At 50.3% G+C, this 15506-nt stretch overlaps 5 protein-coding genes across 5 annotated transcripts; 1 reads left to right on the top strand and 4 right to left on the bottom strand.

The window, feature by feature from the left end:
- Nucleotides 1-1146: 1146 nt before the first annotated feature.
- Nucleotides 1147-2026, bottom strand: GGI43DRAFT_92591 (bis(5'-adenosyl)-triphosphatase). The gene is made up of 3 exons (XM_083210523.1): nucleotides 1967-2026; nucleotides 1833-1926; nucleotides 1147-1730 (listed from the first exon to the last, which is right to left on the bottom strand). Exons 2-3 carry the CDS (start codon nucleotides 1893-1895, stop codon nucleotides 1197-1199), a joined length of 597 nt encoding a protein of 198 aa, XP_083059313.1. The 5' UTR covers nucleotides 1896-1926; nucleotides 1967-2026; the 3' UTR covers nucleotides 1147-1196.
- Nucleotides 2027-2451: 425 nt separating this feature from the next.
- On the bottom strand, nucleotides 2452-4796 carry GGI43DRAFT_92533 (major facilitator superfamily domain-containing protein). The gene is made up of 4 exons (XM_083210522.1): nucleotides 4500-4796; nucleotides 4366-4439; nucleotides 2928-4300; nucleotides 2452-2869 (listed from the first exon to the last, which is right to left on the bottom strand). The coding sequence occupies exons 1-4, from the start codon at nucleotides 4686-4688 to the stop codon at nucleotides 2754-2756; spliced, it is 1752 nt and encodes a 583-aa protein (XP_083059312.1). The 5' UTR covers nucleotides 4689-4796; the 3' UTR covers nucleotides 2452-2753.
- Nucleotides 4797-6513: 1717 nt separating this feature from the next.
- On the top strand, nucleotides 6514-9131 carry GGI43DRAFT_92489 (pre-mRNA splicing factor component-domain-containing protein). Its single transcript, XM_083210520.1, has 2 exons — nucleotides 6514-8562; nucleotides 8623-9131. The coding sequence occupies exons 1-2, from the start codon at nucleotides 6562-6564 to the stop codon at nucleotides 8953-8955; spliced, it is 2334 nt and encodes a 777-aa protein (XP_083059311.1). The 5' UTR covers nucleotides 6514-6561; the 3' UTR covers nucleotides 8956-9131.
- GGI43DRAFT_92428 (MFS general substrate transporter) lies at nucleotides 9072-11415 on the bottom strand. The gene is made up of 5 exons (XM_083210518.1): nucleotides 10634-11415; nucleotides 10275-10557; nucleotides 10182-10206; nucleotides 9919-10105; nucleotides 9072-9831 (listed from the first exon to the last, which is right to left on the bottom strand). The coding sequence occupies exons 1-5, from the start codon at nucleotides 11260-11262 to the stop codon at nucleotides 9189-9191; spliced, it is 1767 nt and encodes a 588-aa protein (XP_083059310.1). The 5' UTR covers nucleotides 11263-11415; the 3' UTR covers nucleotides 9072-9188.
- A 1242-nt stretch (nucleotides 11416-12657) lies between these two features.
- Nucleotides 12658-14365, bottom strand: GGI43DRAFT_385229 (actin-like ATPase domain-containing protein; the record flags this gene model as incomplete). The annotated part of the gene is made up of 3 exons (XM_083203624.1): nucleotides 12658-13969; nucleotides 14047-14064; nucleotides 14178-14365. The coding sequence occupies 3 exons, from the start codon at nucleotides 14363-14365 to the stop codon at nucleotides 12658-12660; spliced, it is 1518 nt and encodes a 505-aa protein (XP_083059309.1).
- Nucleotides 14366-15506: the final 1141 nt, after the last annotated feature.

Genomic DNA, 15506 nt, shown 5'->3' with positions numbered 1-15506 from the left:
ACTGGCGGTCTGGTCGAGTGCTACCCCGGAAACAGCCAATGGACAGGCTGTACTATTTGTTCTGAGATTCATCTAGTCTGACAGCCTCATGACCAGCTTCCCGTGAGGCACTTGCCCAGGTCGTTTCTAGCGGGTGTCGCAGATGAGACGAGCAGACAGACCGTCGAACGCCCGACCCGGGATGCTCCTCCGACCACCTTGATCTCGGCGTGTGAACACCCACCCGCTGGCAGTGCCGAACCCTCAGGGCCTCACACCCCCCTCCACTCTTTTTTATCTTCTTGGGTGGCCTCAGCGCCAAACAAGGAAAAAGAATCTTTAAAGGTGGAGAGCGACCGCATGGGCTATGCATCTATCCAGGGAGCGCTAGACAAAGAATTACTCTAGTTCCCGAGGACTGGGCCACACTGGGTGGAGCATCTTTCAGCCAAGTCAACACGATAGACTGAAAATTGAGACGAAACACTGATAAAGAAGAGTAGTCAATCTATCATTGGCGAAAAGTGGCTGGATTTCTGACACAACTGATATAAATGACGCGTGGCCGCTAGGCATCTGATACTTGAATCAATCGAGATCATGAGAAACACTTCCTATTATAAACCTCACGGTCTACAATTATGATGTTTTCTCTCTTCGGTTGTGAGCGGCACTCGGGTGCCGACTATCGCCTCGCCGGTCTCGGGGCGCCAATCAACTTCGGCTATCCCGACTGAATTGCGACTGATGATCTTGCAACTCTGTGTTGCATTCAACATAATTTGGCTGCAACATGAGTTTCAGTTGTAACAGCACACGGCTGTCTATTTGTATTTTTGATTGTCCAATCGTAAAGCTTTTAACTGTAATAAATCCTAGGAATTTATAGTGGGTTCTTACAGTCCGTGGCTCTAAGTGAGCAAACCATTGAAGTTCACAACCAATACCGAGGAAGATGATGGTTCATCTCCAACGAAGCTGGTTAAGTCCTACGCCTTTCACTGATAAGCTGACGTTGCCAAGTACGACTCTCCGGACTTTTATGCACTTACATCCGACCATATGCACAACTTATCGGCGTTTACTAATATGTCTCTCTATAAGCTTCACTGAATAACTACCTATGCTACTACTATAGCTTTATCACCCATGCAGACGTTTCACTGCATATGCAATGGATTATCTAGTTTCACAAAACCTCCTTCTCAAACATTTCCTCACAATCGCTCACTTGCCTTAGCGCTGCCGACACCCATCTCTCCCAGCACAGCCTTATACTTCTCCGCCTCCTCAATCATCTGCTCCATCGTCTGCAAGTTGCGCTCTGCGTCTTCAATGCTCGGCATCTTCCCCGCCGCTTGCGGTCTCCCATGTTCACGATCCCACAGAGCCCCTCCTACATTCGCCTCCTCGCTGGACAACTTCACGTAAATCTCATCGGCAGTCTCGCCCATGTCTCCCTTCCTACGAGGGATGATGTGGACGTGCACGTGCGGGATGGTTTGTCCCGCGTCAGCACCGTCCTGAAGCGCGACGGTGAAGCTACCGGAGGTGATGTCCGAGGGGTTGGGGAAGTAGAGCTTTGCGAGGACCTTCTGAACGAGCTGCACGGTGGTGAAAAGATCTGTTGTTTCGGCAGGGGAGAGGTCCACGAGGCGGCGGTGCGGCTTGAGCGGGCAGATGAGGATGTGGCCTGGAAGGAGGGGCTTGAGGTTGACGAGGCCGTAAGAATGAGGAGTTGTGACGAAGACCTTGATTTCTCAATATGAGCTATGTTTACACTTAAATGGCGCTTTTTCTTTATCCTGATGAAAATGACGTATATGTCGTTTAAGACTAGATTGTTCTCATACCTGATTGGTGACCTCAAAAGGCCCAAACTTGATAGTCATGCCGTCGGTGTTAGTCGAAGTCATGATGCCTCTCACAAAAGATGGCTTTCTGAAACTATTCAGTTTAGACGCTGTAGCAGGATAACCTGACCAACTCCGCTGAACAAGTTGGCTCGCTCGGAACAATAACAATCTATTCGAAGCTGCAACTATCCGAGTTTATGTAAATTTCTCATCAAAGTCAGCAAAAAACTTGACCTTGAAATGAGCAGTTTATGTAGACGAGCAATTTATTGCCGGCATTAACCCCACGATGACTGACCCGATTGATGAGCTAAGCTCTGGAAAGCCCGACTCATGAGTGAGAAGGTTAAATTAATATGGTGCTTCTGGTTCTTTCATGTAAGAAGTGAGATGTGAGCGTGAGATTTGTGAGATTTAAGAATACTTGGTTGGTTGGACGAAGCGGGGCCGAGTCGTCGGGTGCGCCTCTCAGATTGATTAGTTTCTCTGGTGTGGAGAAAGGTGTCTCGGCTCGCTGGGATCGAACGCTCAATGGCTGTTGAGAGCTTCATTTGCTCACTTTGTGAAAATGGCTCTAAATTAGTTAGCTGTGCTATAAATGAACTTCGCCTATATAAGACCAAAGGAAATACTGCTACATCGTACAATTTATTTGGTATGTTCTATCGGTTATTCTAACATTACATATCGTATCATAAAATCTCTCCCTCTCAGATTGCAACAGCCGCTAATTGTCCCCCTCTTACCGTTCAAACAACTCGATCAATATGTCTAATCGCTTCTGGCTGATTCTCCTTGTACTTCTCGCCACATGTCGAAAGAAATCATCTCCACAGACCGCCACGCCGCAAACCGCTAAAGACACAACGCTGAAAGACAAAACGCTCCCCAAAAGTGCACCGCCAGGCTCATCTACATCTAAATGAAAGTCGATTCTTCGTTTGCTGAAAGAAGGGCGGCGTCGTCTTCAAAACGCCTTGATGATAGATTTTGCGGTTGCTCATCTTCTTCCTCTCCAACTTCTTCCCAGTGGACTGTTAAACATTTTGTTAGCATGTGAGGGGTCGCGAGCGTTAATTTAGAAATACATACCATGAGGTTTCAAGATAAAGGCACATGCCAGACCGATGCTGAAGAGTCCACCAAGGAGCACAAAGATAGCTTGTGGGAATACCCCAACTGTCATCGCATATAAGCCGTTGAATAAGACGGGTCCAATGACTCGCGAGAGCGCTTGCATGAAACCAACGGCGCCAAGGACCTGCCCAATACGTGATGCAGGAACATGCTTAGTGACAGCTGCTTGAACAGTGGCGCTTCCAAGGCCTCCGAGCGCAGTGACCATTCCACTGGCAAAAAAGAGGTGCTGATTTCGCGCAAAGACGTATCCAATGCATCCCAACAAATCTGAAGTCAAAGCGAATCTAAGAACCCAAACGTCTAGATTGTCCGCTCCAGAGTTTGCTTCTATGAGAGGTGCCCCAGACTCTCGTCGCCGGCGAGCTGCTGGCCGGGTGCGGAAGATGTAGTTGATGATAGGGAAGATAACCATCAGCACGACAACACGAATCATGGACAAGGAGGAAATGAAACGAGACGTCTCAAAGTTGCCCCAGTTGAACATGTATTCGCTGTAGAGCATCAGCACATTGCCCACAGCCATCATGGATCCCATGATGATCGTATCGGCGACAGCCAGTGCGACCAAATTGATTCGGAGCCTGGAAGAAGTTCCGGGGCCAGTTGGCCACAGAATCTTGAAGGTCGCGAAGGGGTTTTGAAGGAGGCGAGATGAAGGCCCCTCATTGCCATCTTGCTCAGCTTCAGACCTTGCCAATTTCTCACGGGCCAGCATCTGCCTTCGCTTTGAGAGGGACTCTGGCAAGAAGAAGCGAACGAAGACAATGAAGAATGTGTGGCAGCCAAGAGCAACATAAAAGATTGAGATGAGCGTTCCAGTCCACTTGACGAAATAGCCGGCCATAAGAGGGCCAAGAGCAAGGCCAGTAAAGAGGCAGGCATGGATATAACCAATGGACACGGCCCTCTTGGACGGAGGAGTGCAGTCGCTTGTGTATGACTGACTGAGGATGCTGCCGGCAGTGAAGGAGCCTGTGATGCCATCGAAGACAGCACCGAGGATCATCCACCGGTAGTTGAACGTCTGGGGGTATTTGGCGCAGAGGATAGTGACGATTTCACTCAGAACACCACCGCAGGATGCAAGAGCCATCAGGTTTCGTCGGCCATACCGATCAGAGAGATGCCCCAGCTTTGGAGCAACGATGGCACTCAGGCCACCGATGACGAGATTAAGAGTCAGCATAAACTCAGCGACATTTCGCTGAACGGCTGGGATGTTGCATTGCGGGTTGTCAGACCCCAACACAATCGGCTTGTAGGTGAAATTGGGGTTTTCGAGCTGTTCGTCAGCAAAGTACTGCTTGCAGACAAGATCTAGAATTCTGTATCGGCCAAGCGTTATCAGCAACTTGCAAGCAAATAACGGTATCACTTGATTATTGCTTACAGATTGAGCTTAGGAACGATGATGCCTCCAAAAGCGAGGGTGAAGACGGCATAAGGGCCGAGAAGCCAGAATACCTGCAAGCACTTGTTAGATCTTGGGTTGTGAACTCCGCTTCGAAATCGGGGAAAACATACAGACGGCCTGCGCCACCAGGGCAAGTGTTGAAAATCAAGATCGTTGTCCCAGCTGTCTTTTCTTGCTCCAAATCCATTCGAGCCAAGCAATTGAGACGTCTCTGTGAAGTCCGAGCTGCGGTCGTCGATTTCGCGAACTGTCGGACTTGGGCTCCTCCGTCCGTCACCTCTCCGCTTCGGCCCAGTCATTTTGTGTATTCGATGCGTTTTCTGGGGCTAATAATGGTTGTAAAATGTCGACTGGGTTGATGCGATCCAAGGCGGCTTGGTCCGAGGACAGAAAAATAACACGGGTGTTGCTGATGGCAGACGCGCTCAGCTCAAGTTGGGAAAGCTATAGAGTAGCCTTCGGAGTTGTGATGGCGGCGCAAAGCTTGACCCAGTCTCATTTCTCACCAGGATGAATCTACTCGGTTATTTCCGTGATAGAGGGGGCGAGCATATAATACAGAGATATATATACAACAACACAAGAGGGAGGTAGAGAAGGTTCGGGGAGAGAGGAAGCGAGATGAGCGAGCCCAACAGCGATTTGTCTGGAGAAGAGCTTACATACATGCTGAATCCCAGCAAACCGGGGCATGGGCTTTGAGCATTGATAAGGTATCGCTGGCATGTGGATCCATAGAACCGCGCAAAGAAGCCCAAAAGCAAAAGCAAGCCGCCAAGTCTAATCTTAAGCTGCCGTCAACGTGCGGGCTAATCGCGTGGACGCCTTTGTGTGGATTCGGAACCAAAATCCGGGGCCCAGGGGGGAAGGTCGACCAGGATTCAATGGATGGATGGCGCACCACCAAAAGTCCCAGCTGCTGTCTGACGCTATTATTAAGTATTGCTAACCCCCGTATCTACGGAGTTAGGCGGCTGGCACAGATGACGCCGTCCTATATCTGCATCACCTCTGCTCCTGCGACGCAATGCGAGCTGCAAAGTGTGTCAGCGCGGCCAGTCCTCATTGCTTCAAAACGCGATCCATTCCCCAGATACCCGCATTCCACCACGTCGTCACGGAGCTATCGCTGCTGCTAGTTGCCCAGCGCAGCCAGTATGCAGGTGTCGGCCAACCAATCTATGACGCCTGGCTGCTGCGAATGCCGTGCCAAATGGGCCTCTTTTGATAACGAGCCAGCCACACCAACGCATGGAACCGCAGATGGTGCCCGGCCTCCAGCCTATCCGGGTACCGTATCCCACGGAAGATGGCGGGGGCCAGCGATACGCTTGTTGATGAACTGGCAGACTTTGCGACCGCGCCTGTTTAGCCGTGTCTGGGCTAGATCTGGTGGTGCCTGGGCCTGTTTTGATGATGCTCAATAGACGTAACTGGCCAATCTGTGCTTGGTAATTCGGACTTTTAGGCCACCGGGAGTCCGAATTCCGCCTCCGCAAGCTAATAACTGTTTAGGTTTCAGTGGACTTTTGAACTATTGCTATTCTATTGGGCCCTTATTGTAGTGTATCTGAGTAGACTTTTCCAGCTGCGGATCGAAGCAAGCTGGGAGCAGTGTCTGCTGCGTAGATTGGGCCGGGTAAATGGTGAGACTGAAAAATAATTTTTTGTTGTTTCAACTTAATGCCGTGGCCCAATCATTTGACAGCTGCAGGTAGTTTGCCGATGACAGCTGTAATTGGGCTCAGTGTACATGTAGGTTGATGTACTCCATAATTTTTTCATTGATAGGAAACAAGAGGTTCTACGTGGCAATTCATGCAGGTTGTATTTGTAAATGCAGAGTAATCAAAAGCCAATTAGGCGAAACAAAAGACGTCTATTGGTGCCTCATGTGTACCTGACAGTTTGCATGATCGGGGAACCCTTACAATGCATCCTCTTTAAGCTGAGACATGCAGCCACACCTGGGTTGCCCAATTTGGCACAAGGTGAAGCTTTCGGTGACTGCCGCCACTGATGCGGTGAGCAGCCAATTAGAAGCTACGCAATGATGACTCAGCAAATTCCAAATGCAACGCGGTATGGCTGCAAGGCTCTGGCATATTTTCTGGAGCAAGCGAGCGGGCGAACACGCATCAACCATCACCAATTTTCATCGCTGTCGCCACAATGCCGGTTGTCAAGGGAGGCGTCTGGACCAACATCGAGGACGAGATTCTCAAGGCGTCCGTCTCCAAGTATGGCCTCAATCAATGGGCACGCGTGTCCTCGCTGCTGGCGCGCAAGACGCCCAAGCAGTGCAAGGCCAGATGGAACGAATGGCTGGACCCGAGCATCAAGAAGATTGAGTGGAGCAAGGAGGAGGATGAGAAGCTGCTGCATCTCGCCAAGATTATGCCCACCCAATGGCGTACCATTGCCCCCATAGTCGGTCGAACTGCGAACCAATGTCTCGAGCGATACCAGAAGCTGCTTGACGAGGCTGAGGCCCGTGAATCGTCTGGTCTTGGCCTTATGGGACCAGACGGAGGCGAGACACAGGCACCAAGCGCTGATGATGTCAGGAGATTGCGGCCGGGCGAGCTTGACCCTGATCCAGAGACGAAGCCCGCTCGACCGGATACCATCGATCTCGACGAAGACGAAAAGGAAATGCTTAGCGAAGCTCGTGCCCGTCTGGCCAACACGCAGGGTAAAAAGGCGAAGAGAAAAGCTCGAGAACGCCAACAGGAAGAGTCTCGTCGCCTGGCAACTCTGCAAAAGCGGCGAGAGCTTAAAACAGCTGGTATCAATATCAAGGTTACCACGCGAAAGCAGGGTGAAATGGACTACAATGCAGATATCCCATTTGAAAGAAAGGCTGCCCCTGGATTCTACGACACCTCGGAAGAGAAAGTAAAAAATGATTTGCAGCGTGCGGCATTCGACCCGAGAAAACAGCAGCTTGCCAGTAAGCGGAAAGGCGAGGGCGACGAGGATAACGATCGCAAGAGGAGGAAGAACGACAAGGAAGGCATTTCGGAGTCACAAAAGGCTGCCATCAAGGCGGGCCAGATGCAGAGGATTCGAGAGGCCGAACAGAGCAGCAAGCGTCGTCCTCTGAACTTGCCTGCACCGCAAGTAGGAGACGGCGAGTTGGAGGATATTGTAAAGATGGGCAAAATGGGTGAAGCCGCCAACTCTTTAGCTAGAGAAAGCGATAACGATGCGACGCGAGGATTCGTCAACTCGTATTCGACACTCAACTCAAATGCGCCGATCCGAACACCCAGAGCGCCTGCACAGGAGGACCACATCGCCAACGAAATCCGCAATATTCGTGCTCTAAATGATACCCAATCTGCGTTGCTGGGTGGCGAGAACACACCTCTTCACCAGGGAGCTGGCTCAACTGGATTCGAGGGCATTGCTCCCCGGAAACAGGTTATGGCAACTCCCAATCCTCTAGCCACGCCCTTAAGAAATGGCGGGGCGAATGGCGCTGCTCCTGGCCAAACACCGATGAGGACTCCACGAGATAGCTTTGCTCTCAACCAAGAGGACGGAATGTCAATGACAGGAGCAACTCCCCGAGATATTAGAAACAGGGAGACGGCCATGCGGAATCAGCTGCGTGCTGGGCTGGCTGCGCTGCCCAAGCCGAAAGACACAGAGTGGGAGTTTGAGATACCAGAAGATCAAAAGGAGACTGTGGCTGCCGATGATGCCATGGAGGAGGATGCTGCTGACCGGGATCGACGAGAGCGTGAAAGGCGAGAAGCCGAAGAGGCGCTTGAACGGCGACGACGGACCCAAGTAATGCAGCGAGGGCTTCCACGACCCGTAGTTGTTGACCTAACAGACTTATTGAAGCGAGCAAAGGCTATTGATGATCCAGCTGCGGCCCTCATTGCGGCAGAAGCGGCTGCTCTGATGGCCAATGATGCTATTAAATACCCCTTGAGCGGCTCTCAAGTCAAGGGCAAGCCGTCGCCTCTGGCACAGATAGACGACAGCTCCCTCGCCGACGCCCGGCTCCGAATCCTCTCAGAGACTAAGCCGCTGCCGAGTTTTGAATATATCCAAGCAGCCTTTGAAAGCAGGGCCAACGGAGACTCTTTGCTTCTGGGATTAGGATGCTACAACGATGATGACGATGAGCAAGATGCCGCTATGCGAGCTGCTTTTGACGTAAGTTTTAGTTTGGCCCCCATTCAACTCTATCTGCATCAGTGCTAACCAACCAAACAGACTGTTCAAGATTCCATCATGAATTCAGCAGAGGAGGACGCAAAGCTCGAGAAGAAGCTCACACTACATCTGGGCGGATACCAGAAGCGGCAAAAGATGCTCAAAGACAAGGTCTCAGATGCGGCAGACGCTTTGGACAAGGCAAAGGTAGCTCTCAGCGGATTCAAGACGCTGGCTATCAACGAGGATACCGCGATCAACCGACGACTGGCGTCACTGAGAGATGAAGTCAATTTCATCAGTCGAAGAGAGAGAGAGGCACAGGAGGAATACCAAAAGGCCAAAGAAGAGCTGGAAGCTCTACGGGCTGGGAACATCAACGGATACCATTAATCAGGGGAAACGCAATGAATCTTTTCATCTTATTTACACTACGGGGTAATCGAATGTATGGGCATCAAAAGAGGGGCTGTTGTACAAAGGAAATCATTAAGTAACTGCATTTTTTTATTCGACATATGCGTTTTGACGTTATCATGCAAGAGTACCTAGGCTATCTACTCTTTTCTTTCCAGTCTTCTAAGCTATATATCTATCATATGTATCAGTTCTCACTATCGAACATTTCACGACTTGCGCTTTATTGCTCCTAAACGAGGTGTCTTAATGGGCAGAATAATGAACACAGAAATAGCAGCTAGCACGGTGCAGAGGATAAAGGTCAGCCTTAGCGACGCCTCATAGCTATGTATCACTTGCTCCCTGTACGGCTCTTCTAGGTCGGCGACGGCCTCGACGGACGCTCTGACGCGCCTGATGATTTCCAGCTTGTCCTCGCCATGGACGAATTCGTTGAGATAGTGAACCAATCCATTCTGGACGACGAGGCTGCTCAGGGCAATACCGAGCACCAGACCCAAACACCGCCAGAGAATAAGCGTGCTCGAGACGACGGCTTGCTCGACCTGCTCGCCGCACGCAAGGATGGCTATGAAGGTGCCTGGCCACTGGAATCCCTGCCCGATGGCCTGAGGGATGAGTACAAGGAGGTAGACGACTTCCGGCATGCCGCGGCGGAGGAAGCAAAGGGTGATACAGCCGATGAGGTACCAGACCGTGCCGGAGAGGACGGGCCATTTGAGGCGTCGGGTCCAGGTTATGGACATGCCGGTGAAGGCGCCGATGATGGAGGCGACGACGGAAGGGATGACGAGGCGAAGGCCGGAAGAGGTGGCGCTGGAGAGGAGAACGGCTTGGAAGTACAAGGGGCTGGTTGCGTGTTTTAGTTGAAAAGAATGAGAAGAAGAATGAAAAGAAGAAGGAAGGAAAGAGTAGGTATAAGGATGTTTCACTTACATGTTGAAGCTAATAGCGTTAGCGAGCATAGCTGCGATGAAGTTTGCAAATATAAGATTTGCTCGAGGAGATTTTCGGATAAGATGCAGGGGCATGATGGGCTTAGGGACGCGAGTTTCGAGCCAGAGGAAGGATGGGAAGGCAATGGCTGCGATGGATAGAGTAGTGAGGACGGCGGGATGGGTCCCTATGAGATGAGTAAGTTGAGAGTGTTAGAAAAGAGGCAGATGCTGGAAAAGGGGGAGTGTGAATGAAGAACTTACATGGAAAGATGTTGCCGCCGAAATTCTAAATAATGAGTGAGTAAATTTCCATTACCAATCTTCGTCATAGGAACAACAAGGAATCAAACTTACCAATCCCAAGATCGCAGCCGTCGTCGACGCCGTCAACAACGCAGAACCCTTGAAATCAAACTGACGCATCGCATCAAAGATGGGTCGCCGCGGGCCCTGCAGCCCAATGTCGTCTGGGAGCACCACCGCCGACATGGCCATGCACAGTAGCAGCGGCGGGACCTGGACTCCAAACTCCCATCGCCAGCCGAGAGCTTCGGCCATTGCGCCACCGAGGGCGGCTCCGAGGGCACAGCCGGTGCCGTAATTTATGGTGACGTAGGATTGATAGGTACCTCGACGTCTAATGGAGAGTCAGATTCACATCTTTTGCTCAAATTTTGCATCAACAGAAGGGAGGATACAAGAGAGAGACATACTCTATCGGCACCAAGTCACTCGTGAGGATACTCCCCAACGCAGCCACCCCTCCGGCACCAAGTCCGCAAAGCGCCCTCGCTGCTATAAAGCTCTCAATGCTCCCGGCCAAGGCGCATCCCATTGTCGCAATAGTAAAGACGCCCATGGCGCCTATGAATAAAGGTTTCCTGCCCACCGCGTCGGAGAGTCTGCCAAGGAGCGGCTGAAACGCCGTCGACGTGAGCAAGAAGGCAGTGGACAGCCAGGACGCCGAGTTGGCGGCTTTGAAGTGCGATGTAATAACGGGGTGGGAGGAGGCCATGAGGGTGCCGTCAAAGGCGGCCATGAACTGGGAGAAGAGGATTTGAGCAAAGATTAGCCAGAAGCGAGTTGGGGAGGACTCGCCCAGGAAGATGAAGGACTTTGCGGTGGAAGTAGCTGAGGCTGAGCTGTTGCGCCGGAGGAGGGGAGAGCGCTCGGTGAAGGGTTGGTTTGTGTCATCGTCATTGTATTTGATGTGGTTGTGATTGTTGCTGCCGTTCAGGTTGTGGTGAGCTGTGAGAGTGCATTCTTCATCCTCTATACGACTTATACTCGTATCTGTGTCCGATTCCGGACCCAGTTCAGCTTGTGGCCCCTCTCGAGCCATTTGGGAAAGATGCCTTTTTGCTAATAAAGATCTATCTAAGAGTCTTTCCCTTCTTAATTTGAGTCAACCAATAAAGGAAGCGAGAAGAATCAGAAGCTCCTTTCCGCTGGTTTTTGAGACTCAATCAAGAAGATGTCGCAGTGAAGGGTTTGAAAGAGGGAGAATGGAGAATGGACTTTAGTTGGTGGGACACTTATTAGCCGCCCTCTTGAAGGAATAATCTCCATAAACCGGAGGGGAAAAGGTCATGCAAGGTAAAAAGCTGCAAGGGCGTAGTCTGTAGAGTAGCATTCAGCTCTTGTCTCGTTTAAAAGCTGCGTGTAAGTGCGGGCGGATCTCGTACCCGACAAGGATGGCAGTTCTCCGCCTGTATAGAGGAAAATAGAGAGACAGGCAAATTTCCCCGCGAGGTGAAACCTATGCTAGAAAAAGGTGATTTATAAGAATGGCGTTTTCCTAGGGCTGAATCCATCAACGCCGTTCTCGCAGCTGAGAAAAAAACAAGACCCTTTGTCGGTGTGTAAGCTCTCGCGCCGTCGCAGACATCAGCGGCTTGTCGCTGCATAGGTCGAGGTCAGATGCACCCGTCCCGCCACTAATGCTCCTCGACCCCTACATGAACCCCAAACCCCCCTCCGGGGAAGCGCCCGAATTATGGAGTCCCGGATTTCAGAGGCAGAGTTGAGCAAGTGACTGCGCCCGCATTGGCTGGAATAGCAGAGGTCAAGTGCTCTATGACGACTGATATAAGCAAGGGACTTATACTCATAGGCTACGATGCGCAGGGTTGCCCGCTAATCCCGGCAGGAGGGTATCCTTACTCAGACTGCAAGCGATCTCGCTGCTTTTTTATTGGAGTGATTCGTTTGGGAGGGATTAGCTAGGCCTATATTCTTACTCATTGGGGCAATGGCCTCTGTTTGAGGCCAAGAGGCAAAAAAGGAGAGAATTGAGAAGATTGAAGAGTCGTGTTTGTGCCGTGTATGACGGATTGCGTGAGCGGCGTCTAAGTACGCTAAGATATGTCGAGCTTTGCCATCTCTATGGCGAAAGTCAAGTTGAAAAATGGGACCTGGCTAGTTCCATTACCTATTAGCATTACGCAGCATTCCAGTGTAAATAGAGAACAATTCGTTCAGCTATCTGGATATATAAGGCATGTCTACGGGGTATATGAGTACTAATGTAGATAGATAGGTAAGGTACATGTAGACTACTTCCTAGTATCCCTCGCATCGTCCTCTCTCATATTCCTGGATTCGCTCCACATGCTATTCTATCTCGTCATGACAAGATTCGTATCTCTAGCGCTCAGTAATCCACGCTGTGCTTTGCAATAAAGAGAAGGGGCAAAATAAATAAATAAATAGGGGGAAAACAAAGCCATTCTTTCGCTCACATCTCTGACTTCTTACTAGATGACGCCTCTGCAACCACCAGAATACCTGCTCCTGTAACACCGCCATCGTGGCAAGGGCTCAGCACTACCCGCAGCCGAGATTCGCCCCCAAATCTGCGAGCCAGTAGCTGATCTAAGAATTGCTGGCAATCGGCAAGATAGTCTTGAAAGTGCACGATGCAGCCACCAGTGTAACCCACGCCGAGTTCGCGAATGGGAGAGCTGGAATCTGCTGTCGCTGCCCCGTCTTCCGGGAGATCGTCCGCCAGTGTAAGCAGGGCGATGATGGCAGCGGCGATTATACCCGAAGCTCGGACTTCGATAGCCTTTGCAATGTGATACAACGCCGTAGCTAGGTCTTCCGTCCAGGTAAAGGAAGACTCTGCGTCTTCGGGGATCTGCTGTCTAAGCTTCTGTAGCAGGATAGATGGTGGCTCTAACGGTTTAAAATGACTTAGAAAGGTGGTTGTCAAGCTCTGTTTCTCTAGAAGCTTCTGTGGTAATGTCTCAGTAGCCACGTTCAACTCATTAACCAAGTAGTCAAGCAAGATAATTCGAGCTAGCTCGCCGAGGTACCGTCCCGCGGTCATGTACTCTAACGGCTGAAATCCGGGCCTCTCATTCTGCAAAGACAAGACATCGTCCCATTTGGTGACCAGATTCATTTCCTTCATCGGCGGCAGCGAGCCATTTATGCTCCACTCTGTGTTGACTGCAATCTTGGCATCGGCCACGCTCTCGCCTGGAAGGACGCTCACTGTCTGGGGGCGTTTACTAGGATGCAAAAGATCCAGTTTCATGGGTATCGTAGCGTTGGTTCCGGTTCCTAGGATAATAGCCATGGCGGCTCGTCGGTGCTCTGTGCCACCGTAGCTGAAGAGGCACGATACAAGCGTGGAGACTGTGTCATTGGCGATGGCGGTGACTTTGACAGGCGGCAGCCCAGGTGTCCGAGACTGTTCATAGCCCTGTTCGATGTGAGCGCCTAGGTCGATACCAGACGGTAGAGCAAATCCTTTGCCCATGTCCTTTAACAGGGCATGAGAGACAGATCGCTGCTCCATAGGAAAGCTGAACGTGAGGCCCAGAGCTAGAGGTTCATCCCTGGGTATATTAAAGACTTTACATCCCTCCTCCACAACTTCGGCGATACATCTTCCAACCCAGGAGAAGAGGCTGTCGGCGTTATCGTTCTTGAGGTGGTGATCTATCGGCCACGATTTCTCCAGTGGCCGCTGGATACGTGATGAAGGATCTTGGGCATCACCATGAAGCTCGACGAAGCCAACTCTGAGATTAGTTCCTCCGCTAAATAAGTTTTGTGTTAGTATACCATACAAACAAGTATAAGTCTCTTGTCAACAATTTCATAATGGCTGCCTTACATGTCTATTGCCAGATGCCTATCAGATATCCACTGTTAGTCTTATGTTCTGGCTATCGTCATCACCAACGCTGCAGAACTTAACTTGCATTGTTGATGATTAATTACCATTTGGGTCATAGAATAACTTACTGTCCGGCCCCTTGACCAGTGAGATGCCTCAAAATAGACTCAGATATCGGCGTGGGCAACCACTGATCCCTCGAATTCGCAGCCAGATCCCTGAAATTGTCTAGAAACTTGCGCGATAACTCGTATGATCTGTCGACATCGATGCTCAGCGGCTCCAAGAACCGGTGGATATTCGTTGTAGAGGCCATGGCTCCAACTTTGCGGGAGCCCAGTGAAAACGTAGAAAAGACGCTATGACGGTGGTATCATGATAACAGTGGTAGAAAAGAAAAGCACTGGCTTATAAGGAAATAAATCCCAGCCCGCAAAACCATTCACAGCCGGAGATCTAGCCGAGAGCACTCAATCCGAGGCAGGACGACAGCTGTTCACCTCCCTTTATAGGATGGCAGGTAACAAAGTAGCAGCGAAGTGGTGTTTGAAGTAAATGTGGCAGTGGTGAAGGGTTTCCCCCCTTTGGGAAGAAGTTGGCTGTATTTTTTAGTGGACTCTGCCTTATTGGTGCCATTTGGCGGGATGGGGCAGCTTGGCGGACCGAATAGCCTTCGGGACAGGCTTTTTCTAGAAGGGCGTTCAGGCCACCAGTTTGTAGCTAAAAACCCGCCAAGGGGCTTGTATGCATCTATATATGGTTCTTGCGAATAGGCTGCACCTCAAACTTTGAAGCACATATGGGAGAAAGCTCAATTATCGCAATTCAAAGAGATAATACAGCTCAGAGCCAGAAATATTAATTGGTAAATATATATCCGATGTTACGTCGCATACTTATAAACGAGCCCTAGTAGCTGCCCACTTGGTAGCATCTAGTGCCCCATTCTATATATAGTGCTGATATAATATAGCCTCGATACATGGAGATGGCCTTGCCTGTAGTAGGCAAAAGACAAGCCAAGAGAATGACTTTACTCTGATGGCACGATGACTGAGGACGCAGCTGTTGCCCTGTTTGAAGCATATAATAGTATTATTCCGCTTATCTCACTCATCTTGTCTGCAATGAAAACGCCTTATCGTATTAATAGCTATTAGTAGGTTTCTGATTAGAGCACCAACTGCCATATCCATCTACCTGGTATTTAATGATATGTAATATGCTTCCTTGTTGCTGCGACTTTAAGTCACGGGCTACTGAAACATCCCAGTTCCCAGTTCCCAGTTCCCAGTTCCCAGTTCCCGGATAATAATGGGGGATGCTGCTGTTGGAATGAAGCCACCTTGTTCCTGGAAAGAGGACTAAAAATAGAGTCGTAAAACGGAAATACATGTACGGTTAGAAAGAGCAAGAAAGCTGTAAAAAAATATAATCTATATTGATGTAACCATGAG

The sequence above is a fragment of the Trichoderma evansii genome, assembly GCF_050947405.1.
Source record: "Trichoderma evansii strain SZMC 28006 chromosome Unknown GGI43scaffold_14, whole genome shotgun sequence".
Taxonomy (NCBI): domain Eukaryota; kingdom Fungi; phylum Ascomycota; class Sordariomycetes; order Hypocreales; family Hypocreaceae; genus Trichoderma; species Trichoderma evansii.
Note: the sequence above shows the minus strand (reverse complement) of the source record. Positions and strands in the feature narration are given on the sequence as shown.